This window comes from Lactuca saligna, chromosome 8, assembly GCF_052625555.1.
Source record: "Lactuca saligna cultivar CGN05327 chromosome 8, ASM5262555v1, whole genome shotgun sequence".
Lineage (NCBI taxonomy): Eukaryota > Viridiplantae > Streptophyta > Magnoliopsida > Asterales > Asteraceae > Lactuca > Lactuca saligna.
This window is the reverse complement of record NC_136424.1, coordinates 67385388-67410671: the sequence shown is the minus strand read 5'-3', so window position 1 is coordinate 67410671 and position 25284 is coordinate 67385388. Positions and strand designations below refer to the sequence as shown.

At 35.4% G+C, this 25284-nt stretch overlaps 2 protein-coding genes and 1 non-coding gene across 3 annotated transcripts; 2 read left to right on the top strand and 1 right to left on the bottom strand.

Moving 5' to 3' along the window:
- Positions 1 to 4149: 4149 nt before the first annotated feature.
- LOC145009719 (uncharacterized) lies at positions 4150 to 4566 on the bottom strand. Its single transcript, XM_078968360.1, has one exon. It carries the CDS (start codon positions 4564 to 4566, stop codon positions 4150 to 4152), a length of 417 nt encoding a protein of 138 aa, XP_078824486.1.
- Positions 4567 to 5794: 1228 nt separating this feature from the next.
- LOC145013458 (small nucleolar RNA R71) lies at positions 5795 to 5901 on the top strand. The gene has a single exon (XR_013665017.1). It is a non-coding gene; the product is annotated as a small nucleolar RNA R71 (small nucleolar RNA).
- Positions 5902 to 20444: 14543 nt separating this feature from the next.
- LOC145011803 (putative E3 ubiquitin-protein ligase RF298) lies at positions 20445 to 23427 on the top strand. The gene is made up of 3 exons (XM_078970537.1): positions 20445 to 20583; positions 21061 to 22550; positions 22638 to 23427. The coding sequence occupies exons 1-3, from the start codon at positions 20580 to 20582 to the stop codon at positions 23145 to 23147; spliced, it is 2004 nt and encodes a 667-aa protein (XP_078826663.1). The 5' UTR covers positions 20445 to 20579; the 3' UTR covers positions 23148 to 23427.
- The last annotated feature ends 1857 nt before the right edge of the window (positions 23428 to 25284 follow it).

The window sequence follows — 25284 nt, the reverse complement described above, 5'->3', positions numbered from 1 at the left end:
CACACTCATATCTCGACATCCTTTGTATGCGCTCCTAGCAATGCTGAAAAATAACAACCAAGAAAGAGAAAAGTAACATAATATCTTACTATTTTTACAATCCCAAACAAATAAAAATAAAAACAAAATAAAACCAAACCAAACAAAACTAAAATAAACGATCAATCCTCCTCATCATCCTCGTTCACCCCGTTAGTGCCCGCTCCGTCGCCTCCATGTCCTCGATACTCTGTCCACCTCGGGAAAATTGGGTAATGATACCTAAGGTGAGGCGGCTGCTCCACATGGAAATGTTGAACCATGTTCTCCATAGTACCCCAAATCCAGTTGACGCTCAATGATAACTGGTCAAAATACCCAGCCATATCGTCCCCAATATGGGATCCTACCATGGGTGCGGGTGGATGCATTGGTTGCCCCCTTTCTTCTCTTCCTCTCACGTTTCTGTGCCTCGGACGTGGTTGTGGTTGTTGCTCTGGTTGTGTATCAGGATGCTCATCACCCTCATCATCGGAAGGTACTATCCCCCAATGCGACCCAAAGTTTCTGACAACCCGCATGGTCTCCAAATACCCCATGCCAAAATCATGCTCATCCACACAAGTCATAGAATGAGTAATATCATGGACAAGCAAATGATATGAACGGGCCAAACGCGTAATAAATTGGCCTCCACAAATAGGGCTCCCCGAGTGAGAACTAGTTGCAGACCCGGCCAGAAAACGTGCCAAAAAATAAGGAATGTTGCAACACACTCTTGGCTGCAAGATACACCATAGGAAGAATAGATTTTTCTTGGTTACTTTATCTCCATGCCTCCTATGATTGATGGAGAATGTGATGAAACGGTGGATTAAACGGTGGATAGGGGACCGAATACTACTTTCGGGAGACACTCCGGAATTAAAAATCCTGGATGCAATACCATGCCAGAAAGCATATCCAGTGACACCCTCCGTGTACCCTCTAACTGCCTCGCTCAAGAACATACCAAATTTGGGAGTCATTTCCTCTTGTCAATCATATATTCCAACCCTCCAAGCGAATTCCACGAGGCTGCACTCCCGATACTCACCCCCTAACCAGAATACCAAAGCTTGTAGCCAATGCGGGTCTTGAACAGTCTAATGGAATGTCACTATTGAGAAAAACTCAACACAAAATTCCTTATACACGCACTCTTGAATCCGAAAGAGGTTGCGCCATCCAGAACAAGTGAATGAATACCCATTTCCAATAAACATTTTTGTCAAAAATGGGGACAGCCTGTCCACGAGCCCGACTTCCCTCAACCACGTCTAATTAATTGTTAGAGCAACTGCAATCTCTCGGTTGTAGAGCCACCCTAATTTGTTGTTCCATCAGGTTAAGATGTCGCGGGACATTGCTGTGGGAAAATTGTAAAATGGGTGTAAACCCGCAACTCCAAGAGGTGCCTCCCTCCTAGGACCCATATGTGCAAAAACAAACAAGCAACAAACACAAAACCAAATATCTAATAATTTAGATATCCACATAACAATTTACTTTTTCAATTTTTGATCGATTTGTCTCATTGGATCGAATCCGTTTCCACCCCATTGATTGATCCAATTATTTTTTGTTTAAGATCAAAACCAAAATCATTTTATCAAAAGTGAATTTCACTGTTCATGTAAACCAGCCTAATTTCCATTCATATTCATTTATTTTCCCGATACTGTTCATCTCAAAATGTTAGCCCAAATTTATTTTGATCCATTATCATTGTGTGAGCCCAGTCAATTGAAATGGATAATACAATGACATTGTCACTGATTTCTTTCTTACAACATACGCATATCGTTCTTGTACCATCAATTGTTCTTGATTTCTTAATCTCGTAATCTCATTTTTTCCCGATCGATGTTCATTCTATTTTGATTCTGGAATCGATTTTTGATTTGTTTGAATTTAAGAATCTGAAATTTGTGTTCGATTGTTTGCTGTTAACGATCGTTGAAAACAAGGGTCGAACAATAATCGATCGAGAAGTGAATCGGGGAAGGATTCCAAAATCGAATTAGTTACGACTAACAGGTTCTTGGGTAAATCAATTTTGAGGGTTTGTATGCGAAGATTGATATTAATTGGAGTCTAATTTCGATTGAATGGGTTGCGAATATTGAATGTTCTTGGGATCAATTTCAAATTTGACTGATTTGATTTGGATATAGAATCAAAATCGATTAAGGTTCATGTGTAATAGTCGAAGTCGATGATTTTGGAGTCCGTTGATTTTGGGTTATAAGTCAACTGGAATGTTTTTATTGTGAATAGACGTCATCTTGGATGTGACGATGGAGTAAATCAATGTTCGAATCTTGATTTGGTCATGAAATTGGAAGTATTGACGGATTGTTAGGATGAAATCGGTAACTGATAAAAAAGAATTAAGAAGTCGATGGTGAATGATTTAAAACAAAATTGAGTTTGTTGTTGATGGTTAGATTGTCAAAGAATGAAGGCTGTGAAGTCGTTTTGGGAACTCGATTGGAACGAACTTGGAAGGCTGATGAAATCGATTGAAGTAAAAAGTGTGAGTTTGCAAGTTTATTTTTTGTGAGTTTGTTTTGATTCAGATGGTTGATTGTTTGATGAGTAATATCGACTGGAATGCGAAAACACGGATTTTGAAAAGTCAATCAAGTGGATTCGCATATGCAATCAAATCGTATTCGCATCTGGATTTCAAACAAGATTCGCATCTTGATTTTTTTTGGTTCGCATATTAAGATGGGATATAGAGTTCTCATTTGGGAGTAGTTTCATATAAAAGAAAAGTCAGGTTCGCATTTGCTTATACCCTTTGAATTTGCATTTGGTGAGATAAAGATGCGGAAATTGACTAGGTGTAACATGCGAAGATTTTTACTGTGAAACATTAGTGAATTGGGGAAGACAATAGAATTTTTGAAAACAGTCCCCGGAGTTTCGCATTTTTGGAAATAAATACCCAACTTCGCAAATGGCAATTAAAGCTGAGAAATTGCAGAATTTTCAGTTTTGGTCCCTGCAGTTTGTGCAAATTTACGCTTTATGTCCGGTTTCGCAAAAGGGATAGAGTTTCGCATATTTGACTATTTTGGCACAACGGGTCCCTGGAAGTTTCAAAAAGTGACAATATCTACCCGATTTTTGAAAAATCTTGCAACTTTCACCCAAAAAGTCAAAAAATTTCATAAATTGAAAATTTTTGTGGCTTTTTCGTGATTGTTTTTTCGTGCAAGGTTTTTGGTGATTCATTTTTGGTACACATCAAGGGGGAGTATCGTGAAGACCTCGGGCGCTTCTCATCCTTAGTGGGTTTTATAATCATTTTTGATTATAAAAAGGGGGAGAATGATGGGTATTCGAAGCTTCTCGGGTTTGTCGAATATTCATTTGCGGATTTGAAGACTGGTGTTACTTCGAGGGGGAGTTTGGTCTTGATCGCACTAGCTCGTTGGAGATTAAAGCCGGACATCCAATCCTAACTTTGAGGGGGAGAATGTTAGGGTGCAAAGTCATGCTTGGATGTAATTTTTTAGGCTTTCCTCTTTGTATGTGTAAATGGGTTGAGTCTTTTCCTATAAATAGGAAGTGAGTGACTCCCATTATGTAAGAGTCCATTTTGGAGTGTTAGACTAAAGAGAGAAATTGTATACAAACCTATTTGTATAATCTTTCTAGATCTAATAAGATCTTACAAAGATTTATTTACTCCTTGTGTTCTTGAATTTTACATGATGATTCACTAGATCTTTCTAATTCCGCATATGCCATCAGAATCAACACCACTACAAATTTCTCCAATTTTAATTTTTGTAAGATATGTAATAAGTGTTAACACTTTATTTTAATGACTCCGTAGGCAGATAATAATTCGGATGACATGATCGACTTCCTAAGAACTAAAACACGCTACAAACTAAAAAGAAAAAGAAAGAAAATGCAAACCAAACTCGGGTTGCCTCTCGAGAAGTGCTTCTTTTTGAGGAGTCTTGAGCTGTACTCCGTGCCTCCTACGTTGAATCATCTAAAGAGTCCCTTGAATATTAAAAACCTCAATGTTAAAAACCTCTTCTTGAGCATGATTCCCTTCTCTAGTTCTTTAATTTCATTCTCTTCATCAATGTTAAAAACCTCTTCTTAAGCATGATTCCCTTGAAAGCCTTCTTCTATCCCAAAAATTTCCTTTTCATTACCAACCCTCAAGGTGAGCTTAGACTCGCGTATATCAACAAGAGCTCCAGCAGTGTTAAGTAAAGGGAAACCAAGAATAATTGGTACATTGGGATCTTCTTTCATACCTAAAACCACAAAGTCTATTGGAAAAACGAATTTTCCAGTTTTTACGAGAATATTCTCCACAATGCCTCGGGGCTGTGTCACTGAACGGTTCGCCATGTGAATAGTTATTTTTGTAGCCTTCAACTTCTGAATATTTAATTTTTCATAGAACGAGTAAGGCATCAAATTTATGCTAGCCCCAGAATCGGCTAAAGCATAAACCTTCATGTTATTCCCAAAGTCACATGGAAGAATGAGTCGTCCAGGATCCCCCATCTTCTTAGGTATCTCTCCTAATACAGCTTTTGAGCTTTGCTCACTTAGAATCACCTTAGAATTCTTTTTTAGTTGCTGACGAGTGTCTAATAAGTCTTTTAAAAAAAATTTATATTCGGGAATTTTGGATAACGTCTCGACAAAAGGAGTATTAATCGGGATACCCCTCACGTGCTTAATAAACTCCAAATGCTCTCTTTCCAGTAGACTAAGATTAGCTCGGGAAGGAAGGAATAGGTAGAGGCGGACGATATACCGGAACATTTTATGAATTATTTAATTCAGATCGGTCCTACGACGTGAACAGAGACGGTTCATGACGTGAATTCTGTAATTCAGCATAATTTTGACTGTCAATCTTTAATTTCTTCGGCTCTGGTTCGGGTTGCCTTGGCTCTACTTCTAATGCTTCTAGGAACTCAGAGATTGCCTCTTCTTCAATATATATGGCCATTACATGAGCTTGTGTCTTCTTTTCAGGATTTTTTGGGAACATCTTTTCATTAACCAAAGTGGTAAGTTGACCAAGTTGTACTTCAAGGTTATTGATGCAGGCTTGCTGATTTTTTATTAATTCCTGCTGATCTATCATCATTGATTGATGATTCTTCATTATTATTCTTTGTTATTCCATTGCAGCGTCAGTAGCATCATGTCTTTTTTTTTTTTTTCTGAAGCTTCCATATATTTCATTAACATGGTCTCTAATTCTGATTTCTTCTTAGTTGGTGGTTGTTCTTTTTGGTAGAAGCCTCTGCTAGTTTGTCTATATTATTCTTCCTTTTGCTTCTTGTATTCATCATAGGGCGGCCACTCTTTCTTTGGTTTCCTCTAGGCTTCATCATACTTTTCCCCACACAAATAACAAACTTGAGCTTTCTTGTTTCCATATTCATCCAAGTTGCAATCTTTTGTCAAATGTGGGCCACTAGATCTCTCGCAACCAACTCTAATTGCATGAATTGATTGGTCCATTTGTGTCAATCTCCTCTCCATATTGTTAAGCATTGCCATCACAGCAGCCATCTCTTCAGTTTGTGCACCCCCAACTCCTTTAATGCCTTCATTCCTTGGACTATGATATTCATGAGAGTGTTTTGCGAATTCTTCAACTAATTCCTTGACTTCGCCCGAATTTTTCTTTGTAAGTGGTCCTTGAGAATCAAGGAGTTGTCTTGTCATCACATTGACCCCGTCATAGAATATGGACACCTCTTTTTGAATGTTAAGGTCATGTTGAGGACAATTCCTTAACAACCCTTTGTAACATTCCCAAGCTTCGTAAAGTGACTCCCCCGGGTTTTGCTCAAAATTGGCTATTGCCTTTTTGAGTTTAGCAATCTTGGATGGTGGATAGAATTGGTCTAGAAACTACTCACGTATTTGAGCCCAAGTAGTTATTGTACCTGGTGGAAGTGCTTTTAACCAATCCTTTGCAGCTCCTTTAAAGGTAACGGGAAGCATCCTTAGCAAGACGGTGTCTCTGTTAACATTTGGGACATTGAAGTAATCAACAATGTCGTTCACTTCATCCAAGTGCTTGAATGCATCCTCATGATCCTTTCCATAGAATGGGATATCTTTTAGTGCGGAAAGGATATGTCCCTTCAGCTCGAATGTGGTAGTGGCAGGGATTGCAGGTTATACTAAGCCTGGACCAACATCATCTCGAATTATCTTTCTGTAAGCTCCGATGGACATTTCTTCAATATTTGCCATCTCGTTCCTTGGATCATTCTCGGGTTCACTTGTATGTTCTTCAAATTCAGGCTTGGTATCGTATTCGGATTCGGTTTGGACGGGTATTTGATCCAAGTGTTCAAGGTTGCTCTTGTTCTTTGAAGATGAACTTGACTCCCCCGTTTTCTTCCCCAATTTCTTTGAGAACACTGATTTGAATTCTTGTAAAGGTGTCTTCTTTGTTGTTTGATCTTCTTTCACGCTCTTGTCCTTCTTTTTGTGAATTGTAGACTTGGGATCTTCAAGTGGTATAACCAAAGGGGTGTTAGAGCCTCTGGTCATGAACTCCTGTAAAAAAAAACATAAAACTGAACTAAGAAAAATGAACTGAAATAAACAAAACTAAGGACTTCAGAATTCACATCGTGAATCTAAAAGGTTCACGTCGTGAATCCTGTAATGCAGAGAAAAAAAATAAAACAGAAAAGTAACTTTTTGCAGGTTTTACACTACAAAAAGGATCGATTAATTTAAAGCAAACTAACTTAATAATTAACTAAGCCGTTCCCCGACAACTGCGCCAAAAATTTGATGTGCACGAAATTACCCACTAATTTTATAATTTATAACCTAACTAACTTAACTAACTAAAATGCACATAAGCAGTGTACCTAGTCGAATTCTAGAATAGTTTGGTAAGTCGGGTGTCGATCACAGGGAACGGTGTTGACTAATTAATTTATTTACTACTAAACTAACCTAATTACTAGCAAAGGAGAGGGTTTTATCTAATTTTGCAAGTTTAGATGAACTTAATTCTTTAACAAAAACACAATAAATAAACAAACACTTCTGTTAGTTCGAATCCGCTTTCACTCAATGGTTATACATTAGCTTTGACTATTACTGTTGGTTACCCATTAAATGAGTATTATCAATTTAGTTGTAAATCTACTAATTATTAATCAATTCATGTAAATCTATGTATAGTCACACAATAGTTAACACAAAATCAATTATTAAATAAGATTGGAGCCATGAAGATTGATTAACCAAAACACAATTATAGTCATAATATGAGTTCTCTAACACAACTCAATTCAATGATTCAATTACTTATCTAAGATTGGTTTGATCTTAGCTCTAATAAACTATTGTTCAATATATTATTAGGTATTCAGATCCATGCAGATTTGTGTTAACTAACTACATAGAACAAGAATTTTAAGCAATCAAATGATTAATATAAGCATGCTAGGTAAAATCAATCAACACAAACATATCACCAACAGGTAAAGCCAAATCTAATGCATTAAAACCATGAGTTCCAGCTTCATCTAGCTAACAGAAGCAGCTAGATTTAGCTGGACATCCTAACAGCTAAACAAACAAAAATTGTAATCAAAGACATGTTTAAGTGTACCAATCTATAAACCAAATTATGATTTTCTTCTTCCTTGGTGTTAAAACTAGCTTCCAGATCTTCTTTTCCTCTGAAATTCATCACCAGGAACCCTTCTAGGTCAGCCAAAAGTCTCCCAATCATAATGGGTAAAGATATTTATATACTCTTCAAATTTACTGTTCACGTCGTAAGAATTTAAAACTCACGTCGTGAACTCGAAGTAATCGTGATCGGCAAGGATTCCTTCACCCGGATGCTTATCTTCTAACTTTTCTACTCATGTCATGAACTATCACCTGTTCACGTCGTGAGTACGCCTTTTTTGGGTGTTTTTCTTGTCTTTTAAGCCTTCAACCTCCAAAGTTCCATTCTTTAACGCTTTTAGTCCTTTTTCTTCAAAACGTCTTCTTTTTTGCTGCAAAATATAATTTACCCTTATAAGTACTATTATTCTATACAAATGACCAAAAAATATATAAAAATGTACTTAAATATTGCCTAAAAATATGTATAAATATGGCAATATCAATCATGTTACCTTAACTTTTTCATTTCCTTATCTGTTGCATACTGCGGTACCAAATAAGCCCTCTCCCGAAACTTGACATTGATCTCTGCCACAGTCTCGTAGTTTGGCGGAGATCCAGAAAATCTTGTGCCAAATGTTGCGCCTCAATCATCGGGGCAAACTCCGCTAGGGTATGGGTGTCGTATCATGAAGGCGTGCGCCAGATCTTGATGGAGGAGGCACATAAATCTCGATTCTCTATTCATCCAGGGGGAAGAAGATGTATCGGGATCTTCGCCTAGACTATTGGTGGCCCTGCATGAAGCGGGATGTGGCGTGGTACATCGAACGGTGTTTGACCTGTAGGAAGTTCAAGGCCGAGCATCAGAGACCGCACGACAAGATGCAGCCGTTGGACATCCCGTTGTGGAAATAGGAGGATATTACGATGGATTTTATCACTAAGCTTCCACGAATGGCGTGAGGAGTAGATTCGATTTGGGTCATCGTGGATCGGTTGACCAAGAGCGCCCATTTTATTCCAATTCCGGAGAGTATCTCGGCCGAAAAGTTGACCGATTTCTATATTAGGGAGATAGTGGCGCGTCACGGGGTGCCAGTGTCAGCGATATCAGATCGAGACGTACGGTTCACTTCCAGGTTTTGGAAGAGGTTTCATGATGAGTTGGGCACTCGTCTGCATTTTAGCACCGCCTTTCACCCGCAAACGGATGGTCAGAGTGAGCGGACCATCCAGACTTTGGAGGATATGCTGCGGGCATGCATGTTAGATTTCGGTGGTAGCTGGGATACCTATCTTCCCTTGGCAGAGTTCTCATACAACAACAGCTACCACATGAGTATTGACCGTCCCCCATTCGAGATGTTGTACGGTCATAGGTGCAGGACCCTGATATGCTGGGGTGAAGTTGGCCAGAGGGTCATGGGGAGCACCAAGGTGGTGCTCAAGACGACTGAGAGAATCCAGCAGGTTCGGAGCAGGCTTCAGACTATGCAGAGTCGGCAGAAAAGTTACACCGACAAGCGTCAATCAGACCTGGAGTTCCAGGTCGGGGATATGGTTCTCCTGAAGGTGTCGCCTTGGAAAGGTGTCATTCGATTCAGGAAGCGGGGCAAGTTGGGCCCGAGATTCATCGGACCGTTCAGGGTTGTAGCCCAGGTGGGCAAGGTGGCATATAGGCTGGATCTGCCAGTCGAGCTCAACCAGATCCACAACACCTTCCATGTCTCCCAGTTGCGGAAGTGTCTCGTGGATGATTCAGCGATAGTGCCATTAGAGGATATACATGTTGATGACAGCCTGAATTACATTGAGCGCCCAGTCGCAATCCTCGACCGGAAGTCGAAGAATCTAAGGAACAAGAGGGTGGAGCTAGTGAAAGTGCAATGAAAGCACCGCAAGGGTTCGGAATGCACTTGGGAGCCAGTGGAAGAAATGATGGAGCATTATCCCGAGCTGTTTCAGGATCGAGCGGCAGACTTCGAGGACGAAGTCAAATATAAGTGGGGGAGATTTGTAGCACCTGGTTCCTGGTACGTAAAATTTATCTAAGAATTTGTCATTTTTAGCCTTGGACTCGGTGAGTTGTAGGCCCGACTCGCCGAGTAGGAACGGGGTCCGGGAACACGTTTAAGTTGGCGACTCGGCGAGTCATCGCTGTCTGTTGAAACCCTAAATTTCAAGGGTTTGCAGCCTATTTAAACTCTCTTATCTGCCCCTAAGCTCGCCCCCTTCACCCTCAGAGCTCCCAACATCGTTTATACCCTTATTCCTTGTGAGATTGAAGTGTTTTGGTGTGTTCTTGAAGATTTTGATGAGAAAGAAGAGTAGATCAAGAAGAGGAGAAGGAGGCCAGGCATCTTTGTGTCATCTCAGCGTTTTCCTTGAGGTATAGCTTGTTTCCCCTCTATTTTCATGCTTGTAGTCTCTATTAGCTACATGAAAGTCCTTCTTGAGCCATTCCCCAAGCTTGTTTGTGCATTGTGGGTTGTAATAAGTTGTTAGCCTCTAGATCTAGGCATGATTGAGTCCCTGGAGCTTGGATCTACTGCCTTTATGGAGTCATATTGCATGAAATCCCTAGATCTACCCCTTTTGGTGCACTTTGAGCCCTAAAACCTTCATTGGTGATTATCTACACGTAAAGTTGGAAACTTTACGTGTAATCCATGCCCTAGAAACCCAGATATATGAATGGCATGAGCTGGATTCAAGAAAAATCGAGTGTATAGTAATTACATGTGGCCGACTCGGCGAGTCGTCACTCGGACTCGATGAGTCGAGTATCGAGTCCCCGAGTTTCCCCTTTTTCACATTGGCGGGTTGGGAGTAATGAGTCATTGGGTGCAACTCACTAGGCCGGAAGCTAGACTCACTCACGAAGTCACTCGGTGAGTCAATGCCATGACTCAGCGAGTTCATGGCAATCTTCTTGTCTCAAGAACAACTCGACGAGTTGTTCATACAACTCGGCGAGTCACAGCTTAGAGTGTTCTTCGGATGAAGGTGAACTCGGAGAGTTGTTCATACAACTCGGCGAGTAGGATGAAGGACTATTGGCCTTGGGTATAGAGAAAGGGACTCGGCGAGTTGGCAAGCCAACTCGGCGAGGCTGGTCAACTAGCAGTTGACTGTGACTTGACTCATGACTTGTTAAGGGTAAATGGACAATTTACCCTGAAGGCGGTTAGCAGTATTTGACTAAGTGTTTGGTGGGAATTGCAGCCGGAGGATTTCCGGAGCAGCAGCAGCAGACAGACCATTCCCACACAGATCAGCAGCTACTACGAGGTGAGTTACCTTCCAGTAGCGGTGGGTCTAAGGCCACAATGGCGACCCACTAGTAGGAGATGTATGATAGATGATTGTCTTTGTGATATCATCTAGGTTTGCTACTACCTGATATGTTATATGCTAGCATGATATGTTGTATGTGATAATAGTAGAGTTCGGTTGTTAGGACCGAAGGGTAGTCAGACACCCCAGATACGTCTGACGGTATATGATGATATGTTTGTATGTTGGCTTGTTACGTTATATGCGATAGAGGTAGTAGGAGGGGACTAGTCCCCGAGTTCGGTTGTTAGGATCGAAGGGTAGTTCAGGCACCCCATACATGTCTGATATTATGTTTGTGTTATTATATATGTGATAGTAGTAGTAGGGTTGAAATAGTCCCCAAGGTTCGGTTGTTAGGACCGAAGGGTAGTCAGCACCCCAGAATAGCTCGACATGGGTAGTCAGCACCCTAGAATGGCTTGACACTGGTAGGTCGGCACCCCAGAATGGCCGTACCGGGTAGGTCGGGCACCCCAGAAATGCTTGGCAATATGTATGACATGTGATTGTATGGTAGGTGGTATGATGGGGGAACTCGCTAAGGTTCGTGCTTACAGTTTTCAGTTTTGATTTCAGGTACCTCTTATTCGAAGGGGAAGGAGCTGGCGCGGTAGCGGTACATCACACACATGCTTATATTCCGCATTATGATATCACCTGGGGATTTGTACTCTGACACGTTTATGTTTTTATAACAATGTTTTCCAGACATGCAATATCTTTTGTGAAATGATATGATTGTTGAATGTTTTACTCCTAATGTTTTGGCTAAGCACACGTTTTAAAAATGAAATTTTTGGCTCGTATTTTTGGGGTGTTACATGAAATTTTCAGATTTTTAGGGATAATTAATTCATTTATTTTTAAAATTTTGAATATTAAAAATTAATTCAAATTTAAAAATCTTATTTTATTCTATCAGAATGACAGGATGTCAACCATAAACTAGTAAATATATTTTTGATTTTATTCTTGCAGAATATATTTCCAATACATGTATTTTTGATAATTAACCTGATTCTTACACACTAATATCTTTATGCATTTTAACATATTTATACATATTCTAACAGAATATCATCAAAAATGAATAAAATTCTTAAAAAATAGCATTCTTGAATATACAATTATTGAAAAAATACACTTGATCTTCTTCAGTGATCCATATAATCCACTTGATCTTCACATATATACTTGTTATTGAACTTGATTCCAAATATTTCTCTTGTATGATCAATATTGAATTCATTCTCCATGTAATTCTGAAATAATAAGATACATTACTCGTTAGTATTACCAGTTAAACAAAAACACTTGTTGTTAACAAACATTCTCAAAAAACATTCTACCAGAAAGCATATATATATATATATATATATATATATATATATATATATATATATATATATATATATATATATATATATAAATTCTAACAGAATATATAACAGAATGCACTTAAATCATAGTCTTTTTTTTTTCTATATGCATAAACATTCTAAAGCATGTATATATGTATTTTGTCAGAATTACTAGCAACATGTGTTTTATGTAATATTTATATTCTCATAGAATGAACATGTGTTTGCATTCTAATATAACAAAAAAATCCTCAGCTTAACCCTTTTCATGCAAATTCTGATAGAATGTCAGCTTCACCCTTTTCATCAAAGACTAAGGATGTGTACCACTACAGTTAGAATAATTCTTAAACGGGATAATGACTTAAAAAGGTAATGAAGTTTCAAAAATGTACAAAAAATACCATTATTTTATTTTTAGTACTCAAAATACCACTAAAGTATATTTTTTATACACAAAATACCAATGAAGTACACATGTGTTCAAATAATACCTTGTGGGTAACCTACAATAGCCGGTAAAATGGTATTTTGTATACAAAAAAAATGGTCTTTTTTGTACATTTTTGAAACTTTGTTACCTTTTTAAGTCATTTTTCCTTCTTTGAATGTAATGGAAATTTAGCTACTTTTTATAAAGAACCCTCCACTTCACTTCGGCCACTACTGTCGTTCATCGCCACCCTCCACCACCATGGCAAAACCCTTTTTCTTATTCTTCCTCCTAATCATCTGCCTACTTTCATCAACACCTGAATCTCATCAGCCACCTCTGTTTCTCGGCAAATCCCCACGGCTTCTCAAAACCCAAAAATTCTTGTTCAACCGAAGTACACTTACGAGACACGATACTTTGATCAGACTCTTGATCATTTCAGTTTCAATGATCTTCCCAAGTTCCAACAACATTATCTCATCAACTCTGATCACTAGGTGGGCCCAGGCCCTAGTCGTTTGGGCCCAATCTTCCTTTATTGCGGCAACGAAGGCTACATCGAATGGTTCGCTACCAACATCGACTTCGTTTGGGAACTCGCCCTCGTTTTGGTGCCATGGTCATCTTCCCCGAAGTAAAAGCCCACTCTACTCTACATTAATTTGTTCACTTGCAGACCTTTAATAATACAATTTTATCAAAAGCTGCGTGATTTGATCTAGCATCGATATTATGGTGAATCGATGCCATATGGAAGCCAGAAAGAGGCATACAAGAATGCTTTTACTTTAGCCTATCTAACAGCCGAACAAGCACTTGCTGATTACGCTCTTCTCATCACCGATTTGAAGAAAAATTTATCAGCCGAAGCATCACCTTTAATCTTGTTCGGCTGATCATACGGTGGAAGTAAGATCTTTTCCAACAATTTCAACAAAAATTAAACAAGCACTTGCTGATTACGCTCATCTCATCCCATTTACCTGGAGTATCTGGTTACCACAGTGTTTTAGTTGAACACTTGTGTATTTTGTTGGTATTCTGTGTACAAATAGTAACATTAATGGTATTTTTTGTACTAAAAAAACAACAATGGCATTTTTTGAACATTTGGAAACCGGATAACCTACAATAGCCGGTAAAATGGTATTTTGTGTACAAAAAAAAACAACAATGGTCTTTTTTGTACACTTTTGAAACTTCGTTACCTTTTTAAGTCATTATCCCTTCTTAAACAATGCAATTGACACATTCTTTTTTGAACAATATAACCAAGTTCTTAAAGAATCGTGAACAAGAATTTTTACAATTAAAAAAGAATATGAATCACATAGCAGCATAGAAAGGTAAAAGAATATCCACCGCATTTCTCAAACAATATCTTTCATTATATACAAAAATTACAATTCTCATTTTATTTTCCATTAAAATAGGCCCTTAGACAAACTTCTACAAGAATTCCCAATATATGCAATAACATGATGTGTCTCAAGAATGACATATTATGTACTCTTATAGATATAATATGTTTATTTATTTAAAATATAAAAAAGAAGAGTTCATTGAGGCATTTCATCGAACGGTGTTTGAAAAAGTTGCTTTCAGAGGCCATGAATGTATTATGGAAGTCAAGTTGTCACTTAGCAATCAACAGCTCTGTGTTCAAGCAATTTATACAACTTTGTCTTCATTGATACATCAATATGACCTCCTCTAATGTGAAACTGAATACAAAGTGTAAACTCACTATCAGTAGGTGAAATAACATTCATAATAGATGGACCCATAAGGCTTATCAATTATCATCAGATATCTTCAGCAATATTATCATGAAAATGATGAAAATTGGAAAGTAAAACAAGATATTAATATAATGGAAAACGACTATAATGTTCTATCAATCTTTTGTTCCTGAAACTGATATACCTCTTATTATCCAGATCACAAATAATGGACCAATCCAAGTAACACATAATTGAAAATTAAAATTTAAGAAAAAAAGATAATTCAAGAAAACTAGTGGGATTCAAATGGAAAGAGATAACTAAGTGAAAGGAACATACATCATCCCAAATTGAAGCTAGATCCTCTGGAGTTTGAAGCTTTGCTCTCTCAACATCAATGAGGGATTCCAATGGCTTGTGCTTCAATGGAATGAAGCCAGAGGCAAAGCTTGAAAAGCTGTGGGTGGGAATTGAAACCCATTTGTGAAAGTCACCTGGAATGGAATGCTTTATTCCATAATCTCTTCCCACATAATTGGTGAAGAATGATTGTTTTCTGAAAAATGATGAATGATATTCAATTGTGTACATAATAATAATCAATTTATTAACCTGTGTTATGTTGTTATACAATAAAGCCAATCGCAGGAGCTAATAAATGGAGAAACAAGGAAATGGTGGCTGGAATGAGATGTCGGAGCTTCTTCACTTGGTGAGAAAGACTCAATGTGTATGATGTCGTTTGACCAACTTCTCTATTCAGGTGTCGATTGGAGAAAGGATGCAAAGAGGAAAACAAAGCCCTAGGTTGAAACAAACAGAGTGGTCGTTACCCCTTGAAGTTGGAGCATTCAAGTTGGTTTACGTCTGCACACGATTTAAGTAGGTTGATCTCAGGGATGACCTAATTTTACAATAGAGGGATTAAATTGAAATTAGGGATGGGAGGAGAGGAGAGGAAATCAGCTTACTGTTCACAACATCAACATCCTTCCCCCTTGGGATGCGACGCCATAAGCGTTGGTGAATGGGACCAACTCTGACTGGTAGAGGAATGCAAGATGAAATTGAAAACTTTGATTTTGAGGTGGTGATGTTCGGCTGGTAGAGGAACAACAGTGAAGTTGCTGATTGCGGTGATGCTACAGGTTTTTGAGGATGATTGCTTGAAGATAAAGAGGGGAGAAAACTATGTTTTAGGAAGTTAATGAATTACCATAATTAAATATGCAAATATTACTACAATACCCTTACATGATTTATTGTTTCCTCAGTTGTCATTGGTGCATACATGCACACAATAGTTACTAGAAACATTTGAACCTAGCTCTTTCTCTATGCGTACGTGTGTGTGTGTGTATATATATATATATATATATATGTGTGTGTGTGTGTGTGTGTGTGTGCGTGCGCGCATTTTAACCACTGAAACCGACTATTACTTAGAATTTAGCTCAATTTGCAGGTTACCACAAACAATAGTAGTTTTTGATGATTAAATTGTAAACAAAGTATCAATGATTTTTTTTTTTTTTTTTTTTTTTTTTTTTTTTTTTTTTTTTGTGAATAAGCAAAAATATAAGTATTTTTTTTCAACGTATAGTAATTTTAACCTCAAGTCTTATCTATTTTATGCTTAGATTATAATCTATTTTTGCTAAACAACCATTGTAATTCGTTTGATTTTCAGTATATGATAATAAATAAATACAATTTTTTAATTATATTTCTATTTAATAAAATATAAAAATCGATTAAGATGTAAAAATATATTATTATGAAATATATCGTGACGTTTTGATGAAGGAACTAAATAAAAAAATTAATATGAAATGTATCCACATACCAAATACTTGGTTGAAAAATCTTCATGGGTTGGTATCAAAAGCACGATTAAAATGAAGATAATATGCAGATTAATTTTTTTTTCAGTTGAATAAATAGGTTTTTAGGCAATTATGAAACCACTATTGACATTGATAACCATTATGAAAACCCAAGAGAAAAAGAAGACCGTGTGACGTTTATTGTTTGAGTTATCGCAATAGAGCTTCTATATCATGCAAATGAGACTGTTTTGCATATTCTATATCGATCTATGGATGAATTAATGCATTATTTTCAACCAGGTACTTGGTATATGGATGCATATTTCGTATCAAATTTTGATTTAGTTCCATCATCAAAAAGTGACTGATATATTTTATAACAATGTATTTTTATATTTTAATCGTTTTTATATTTTATTAAACAGAAGTATAATTTATTTATTATCATATGCTAAAATCAAACTAATTGTTATGATTGTTTTAAAACTATCTCCAACCCACCTCCATTTTCTTTCCCCCAAAAGTGGAGTAAAAAATAGGGTAAATAATATTTTATTTCCAACACTACTCCATTTTTATCCCATTTTAACCCCCAAAAAATATATTCCTAGTATATTTCATGATTTCAACTTTCATAGATTGTCAAACATTCCTCTCTACTAATTTAGTTATACATGCATTTATAAAAATATTACACATACACATTTTTAAATAAATATTAAATAAATAAATAATAATATTGTCACTTGTTGGTTTTTATTAGAATATTATTGTAATATATAGGTTAACTATAAGTTTAATAACATATGTTATCGTGTTTGTAATATATATTTTAATTATAATTTTTTGTAAAATACGTTATCGGTTTTTAAAATTTCAATATGTATTTAAATTTTTATATGAATTTGATGATAAAAAACAAACTTTATATTTATAATTAATTAATATAATTTAATATATAACAAAATATTATAAGTATTAAATATTATATTTAAATTATAATTAGTAGGTAAAAATGAACTAGAAATGTAAAAATATATAACAGATGAACTAAAACCGACAATTCAAAGTTCACCACCATTTTGGAAGAAATGAATAGTATAACACCATATTTGGTGTAATATTATTCATATCCCCAAAATGAGGTAATAAATGAGAGAGGGTTGGAGAAGAATGGGGAAGAAATGGGGGAAAAAATAGAGAATGAGATTGGGTTAGAGATGCACTAATAAATATAAATTATATTTAGAGGGTATTTCAAAAAAAAAATAATAAGTTAGAATTTCTTATTTTTCAAAACTCATTATAACTTTTTTGGGTTGTAAAAGTCAGATATCTCTTAAAATATGTATAAGTTAAGACAAACATTTTAAAAAAAATAACTTATTGACTTTCCTTACCATAAAAACTAATCCAAATATTTTTTAAAAACTCATTTTTTCACCACCACAAGTTATAAGTCATTTTGCCTAAAAATAATTTTAAGATTCAAAATAAAATTTTAAACACCTTATGAATCTTAAAATATATAAGAGTTGAAGTTAAAAATTATTATGCATTGAAAAAAATTATAATTTGGCTTATTGACAAAAAAGTCACCATTGATATCTTGTTTAAATTTTAACAATCGAAACCTGCTATTGTTTGTGGTAACCTGTAAATTGAGCCAAATTGTACGTAATAGTCAGTTCCAATAGTTAATTTGGAAAAAAAATCAAGGGTGAATTTTTTGTCAATAGAACCAAAGTGTAAGGACTTTTTATTTATTTATTTATTTGTAGATTTTTCTATATGATAATGTAATATAATATATTTTTGAATAAATTACATGAATAGTCCATGTGGTTTGGCGTAATTTATATGTTTTCTCATTCATTATTTTTTTTTTAATTTGGACCATCCTATGCTATCATTTTGTTGCGGGTTTGGTGTTCATAGATATAAAAAAACTCTTTTACCCTTACATATTTCTCTTTTAATTAATTTATTTCTTATATAACTATTATGTTATCATTAAAATGTTATGAGTCCCACCCTAACCCCAGCTCCTAATCCCTTCCTTTTACCCTAATCTTCTCCATTCAAGAAAACCCATCATCCTCGACATAACCTTTTTTGACAAATGGTATATTTCATAACAATATTTTTACACCTTCAACATTTTCAATTTTAGGTCTCAAAGTAAGAGATCACTTGAATTTTCATTATCTCTTCCACATCTATTTGATTTTTTTTAAAGATTCCATTTCATACTTCTTTATTCTATAAAATTTTAGAAAACTTATCAGTTAAGATCAATAAAATCAAAACCGAATTGATTATAAAAACTGTCTAAACAGCAGAACGAATATGTTATACAGAGACAATTATATAAATTGTTTCAATTGTACTAATAAAAATTATATAGTAAGAATAACGAAAGTTGAAATTATAAATATTTCATAAACCTACATTGCTAAAGATTGTTAACAGTTAAGAGGGCGTGCAAAGTTATCCATACATCAGAATGGATATGTACACCTGGAATTTAAAACCTAATCTGAATTCAAACCTGATGTAATAATGAAACTTAAAAGCGAAACTCAAAACCAAATCCCAGATGAAATTAATGGAAGACCTAGGGAAGGAAGGGAAAAGAAAGGTGGGGGATGATGTCCGCAAACATTTCGCCCCTCTTCACTTACGATTTCGGCGATGCTGATGGCCGACAGTGATGCAGGTGGTGATGGTGGAAGAGGAGATGATGACGATGTTGATTTTCGGCGATGTGCCACTTCTTCGGTAAAGGCAGCGTTAAGATATGTGGCGTTTTCAGACGATGACATTTACCGATGAGATAGAGGAGAAAAAGAGTAAAGATGACGATGGTAGGTACGAGAGTGATGAAGAGGTTTTATAGGAAGAGTTAGATGTTGTTTGTTTTTCGAAGCGAAAAAGCTTGAAGTCTGCAAACCACATCTGCAACCCTCTGTAGCAAAAGAGGGGGACCAAACGGCCACAACTTGTGATAAAAAGTCTATTTCTTAACCTCTGCAGACTGCTGCAATAAGTTAAAATGAGGTGTGAAGATGTTTGAAGCAACGGGTCAAGTGTTAGTTATGTCACGCAACAATTTTTAAGTAAGAAGTCTTTTGAAATACAAACAACTGCGAATGGTCAAGTGATGCGCATGTGTTGCGCGACGCAATAATAAGTGGTTAGAAGTGGTTTTTTAGAAAAAAAAAATATATCACCTTAATGTGGTGGGTGGACCCACACATTTAAATCTCCCTTTTTAAATAACTTTATTTAATAAACTCTAAAATTTTTTATTATTAAGGTATTTAGATATTTTAAGTCATTCAGGAACCAAACTCAAAAAAAAAATCATAGAGATAATCTGAGTTAAAAGAAAATAAGATATGAACCAAACCAAATATGCAATTTACTATAATCACAGGGATTATACGTGTACATTACTTTATATTTTAATAAACTAGGTGTAAGACCCATGTATTACATTAGTTCATTTAAAAAAAAATATGAAATTCTATATATTTGAGAAGTTTGAATTTATAAAAAAAAAATTGAAAAATATTGAATTGTTAAAAATAAGTTGTTTGTTTTTTTTAATTAAACAGATAATGTAGATAAATAAACCAATGAAACTGATGAAATTTTAATTTAGAAAATTTGAAATTAAAAGAAAGTCGTTAATATGCATTTATTATTACATTTAAATGTTATCTGAAAATTAATAAAATGAAAAAAACCATAAAATATTATATAGAAAAAAATTAATTGAAAACAAACACAAAATAACATTGATAAAATTAATAAGAAGGTAACATATCACATAAAAATTATCACATACATTTCTATTATTGTAATCCATTTTCTATTATTGGAATCCTATTGTGGATTCAAATGATATATACATTGAATGAAAATTAAAACTATTAATAAAAAATAGAAAAAGTGCCCGTTTTTGTCATTTTTCTCTTCAATCCTGCTGAAAATGGGTTTCCGAGACCCCTATAAATAGCTCCAAACCACCTTCTGATTTTCAGCAGAATCTTCTCCAAGGTTGTAAAACGACAAGAATGGAGTTGGGTTTCATCCTACATTTTCTGTAAATTCTGCTACCATTGCTTCTTTCGCTTGAGTTTGAGGCCACCGTTTGTGTTTCTGAATTATTCGAGTTTCTCACAAGATCATTGGTCATGGATTGATGGGTATGTTTCTTAATTTGATTAATTCTTGATTCCGATGATTCAATTGCTGTTTTCCGTTCTGAACTAAATTGGGATTCCTAGGTTTTCATTTGATTATGTGAAGCTGGTCTAGTTCAATTCATGTCCGTCTATGTGTTTGTTTAATTGACTGAATGAACATTTCCTTTTATGCTTTCTTCTTCTGGGATTAATTTTCCAATCGAGTATCAGGATCCTTTCGGATTTAACTGAGAAAGAGTTAGCTCAAGGTAATGGTGCTCCTTTCGTTAATTATTTTCATAATTTTCTGAAACCAATGTGAATATACATACAATTTAGCATTGATTATAAGGTGACGCGATGACTTTTTCATTAATTTGCTGCTTTTATTTGATTATGTCAAAAAAAAAAATGTTTTAATTCATTAATTTGTTCAAATTTCCTCTTGTTGGCCCGAATTATACACATAATTCCTAACAAAATTGTTCGAATATGAAGATTTTGAAGACAAAGTCATGGAGTCAATGAAGGCTAAACTCGTCATGTCCAAGGAGGAAGTCGAAGCATTCTGGAATGATCCTGACTGCGATACTACAGGTGTTAAAGGTCTCGTAAAACTTCTTTCAGAAACCTTAAACCTATGCATTCAAAACGCTATCACAAAGATCACTAAAAAAGGGTTCACTGAGGAAGCTGCTGAACATGCGATTTTAAGATGTGGTCCTTTCACTCCTGTCCATTACTCCGAAAACAACCTGGAGTCAAACATTGTTGAATGTGCTTTACTTTCTCTTAAAAGTAACAACAAGAAATACAATGATTCAGCGGATTATACGTTTCAAGAATTAAACGAATTGGTGGATTTCATGGTTTTGGAGATGGTGACTACGCTTAGAGATATGAAACCGAATCTATCTGTTAGCGAAGCAATTTGGTGTCTTTTGATGTGCGATTTGAATGTGTCAAAAGCAAGTGTTATGGAAAGAGACCTTCAACAATTGGGTACATCTGCAGAACCCGAAACTGAATCCGGATCTAAATCTGAACCTAAAAATCAAGAAACCATAGCCTCAAATGTTAAAAGACCACCCCCTCAAAGCTCAAAATCTGGGAAAAAAACGGTTGACATATGCACTTGTAGAAACTGGTGCGCAGTGGCTAAACACAAACGAGACGCTACCCTTCGAGCGAAAGCTGCTTTACTTCTAGAAAAGCCATGTAAGGGACGACGTACTAGAAAAGGCTTGAAGAAGCAAGTTTTTAGCTTGAAAGAGTTGTCATTGGTCAACAAACAATCACCATCTTCTTCTTCTTCTTCTTCTTCTTCTTCTTCTTCTGAACAAAACAAGAACACATCTTTGCCATTAAAGGAAACCGAAGAGAAACCAAAAGGAACACCGAAGGCTGAACAACCGAAAACCCTAGATTACTATTTGAAAAACATTCCCTGTGATGAAAAGGGTGAGTATGTGCCTCGAGATGACAAGGATAGACTGAGATTAGAGGCAGTTGCTCAAATTGAGGTGTTGCAGAAAGAGCTTCAACGCTGGGATGATTGGGCGACCTCGAAGGTTATGGAGGTCACCAATCGGCTGAACCAGCATCGATCGGAGGTCAATATGTTGAAGGCGGAAATGAAAGATAATGAAGCCATGGATGAGAACACAGCTAAGAGACGATTGGAAACGACGCTTGCTCTGAATACTAGAAATAGCGAGCTTAATGTGGCTAATTCCACCATTGTTAAGCTCAAGGCTGAACAATCTGTTATCAAAGAGGAGATGGAAAGGGAAAGAAATCGAAGCATCTTTGAAGCTAAAAGATTGGAAGAAGCGCTGATCAAAGAGGAAGAAGCTCGGAAAAAGTCTCAGTCGAGTTTTGGGTCTGAAAAGACTTCATTGGAAGAAGAGCTTAAAGTGTTAAAACGTCAGGTGGGTCAAAAGCAACGGGAACTAGAAAAGGCCAAATGTCTCCTCTCAGAAACCCTGGTATATTTATCTATTTTTGTACTTTTTTTTTTTATTAATATTTTACCATAGAATACAATATTTATAAATGCGATTGATAAATTTCAGATTAGGGTCGCGAATGAGGAAAGGGAGACTGCTAAAGTTGCTAACAAGGCTGAATGTATGAAGAACGAAAGAGAACGTATTGAAGCTTTGGCTATGGCAGAATATGAGAAAATGAAAGGGAAGGCGGAGGAAGAGTTTATAAAGAATGAGACTGAAAACAAGAGGATTGAGTATGAGATATCCTTGTTGAAGTTAGAGGCTGAAAGTAAGAGGATTGCTGAAATGTATATGAGTATGAATATGAACATGGACTCTTCAAAAGGGTTAGAGGGTTTCAGAAATATGAGTAAGAAGAAAAAGAAGAAGAAGAAGAAGAAGATGATGATGAAGAAGAAGGATAGGGAATGTGTGATGTGTTTGAATGAAGAGATGACTGTTGTTTTTGTTCCTTGTGGTCATGAAGTTCTTTGTAAAGCATGCAATGTGAAGCATGAGGAGAGGATGAATGAGTGTCCCTCTTGCAGGACTCCGATCCAGAAGAGGATTAATGCTCGGTTTGCTAAATCTTGATGAGGCATGGAGCATTTATAAGGGTATAGATATTGAGTTTTCCTTTTTTTTTTTTTTTTTTTTTTTTTTTTTTTTTTTTTTTTTTTTTGATGTTGATGTTAGATTTGCAAAGAATAGTGGAATATAGAGTTTGATGAGGTTGAAGAGATACATAGAAGATGGGTTAGGGTATAGAGAAGGTTAATTAATGGTCCCTTTGAGATGGAGAGGTAAAAGATATGATGTACATTTAAAAATTTGGTCTTTTGATGATCTTGCTAATCAACCCATTATGACACCTCATCGGTTTGGTCAAGTTCATTGGTATGCTCGAAAATTGGTATTTTTATTTTTTTATTTTTTTGTTTATTTAGGGTCAAATTTTATTTAATTTTTGACAAAACTACAAAATGGTCCTTATAGTTTGTATTTTTTTTTCTTTGGGAAATCAAATCAAACCCTTCAAAAATTAGAAAAAATAGTCATTTTCAGCAAGTTTCTTTATGAAATTTGTCCCTCCCAAAATTAACAAAGGACTTATATATATATATATATATATATATATATATATATATATATATATATATATATATATATATATATATATATATATATATATACTAGTTTATAACCGTGAGAACCACGGTTTTAAAATTAATTAAACTTTCATATAAAAAGTCAAAATTATTAATTAATTATTTTAAATAAATTATTATTTAAGAGAAATTTTTTTAGTTATATAAAATTATAATCATTGATTTAAATAAATATATGAAATTATATCATCTTATAATATGTATTAAATTTATTTTATTTTTCAATCTAATGTTATTAATTGAATATAATTAGAGTGGGAAAATTTAAAATTTGAAATTTAAATAAAAGAATCAATTATTAGTTTAATGTAATTAGAGTGAAAAAATTTAAACTTTGAAATTTAAAATGAATAATTAATAGTTTGACATGTGGCATGATAATAGTTATATAACATTAATAAGGTGTTCTAATTGCATGACACTTGTCAATAGGAGATTAGACCTATTCTTTTATTAGAATAGGGATATATATATATATATATATATATATATATATATATATATATATATATATATATAATTATTTTTCAATTGTTTTCCATTTTAAAGGGTTTTTTTTTGTTAAATAAATATAAAATGTCCCCACAACCCAAACCCCCTTTCACATATTGTAGCCCTTGTTTCCCACCTCCTCCTCTCCCCCCTCCCCCTCCCCCCCCCCCCACACACACACACTCTTCTCCAGTCATATCAACTCACATCACCACCTCCATCTGAAAAGGATGACCTCACACACACTCTTCTCCAATCATATCAACTAACACCACCACCTCCATCTGAAAAGGATGACCACCACTGCTACCTTCACTAGTCTCCCTCAAATTTCCCCTCCCCATCTACGGTTCACGGTTAGAAAATCACCTCCATGTATTAGCCTTATGCTTTGTCAGTTAGAGACAATTAGAAGTTATTGATATATTATTTTATTACTATGGTTATTTTAGCATTAGTTAAATTAACTTGAGTTGTTTATAGTTAGTTAGGCTCATAATAGATAATGATGCACAACTTAAGATATTATATGTCTTTGTTTCTAGTTCAATGAAGATAACAAAGCTTCACATTTCATTCATTCTTCATCTCTTTTACTTGATAATGTGGTATCATTCTCTATTCCAGTTTCATCGTGATTCATGATTGATTGATCCTCTATTTTCAATTTGTTGAACTCAATTTTCTTTTGTTTTTTGTTTCAAATTGATTCATTCTTCTTGAGAACATGTCAAACAAATTTGTTACTCCTGTAAATAATGGATCGTCTGATGATCCATACTACTGGCATCACCCAGACAATCTGCACGCTTCTTGTTAATCAAGTCCACGCCAGGGAGAATTATTCTTCATGGTCCCGTTCTATGACTATAGCTCTTGCCGCCAATAACAAACTTGATTTTGTTACTCGAGATATTCCACAACCTCCTGCTGCTACTGATGCAAATCGACTTAAATCATAGAATCGGGATAATAGTATCGTTATTTCTTGGATTTTGAATTCACTTTAAAGGAAATTTCTACATCTCTCGTATATTTGAAAACTGCATCTACTATTTGGAAAGAGCTCA

Bases quoted from the DNA above. Each gene is read 5' to 3' on its own strand.
- LOC145011803 (XM_078970537.1), top strand. The intron at 22,551-22,637 runs GTATATTTATCT...GATAAATTTCAG, and splicing joins GTCTCCTCTCAGAAACCCTG to ATTAGGGTCGCGAATGAGGA.
- LOC145009719 (XM_078968360.1), bottom strand. From the start codon at position 4,566: ATGGGGGATCCTGGACGACTCATTCTTCCATGTGACTTTGGGAATAAC.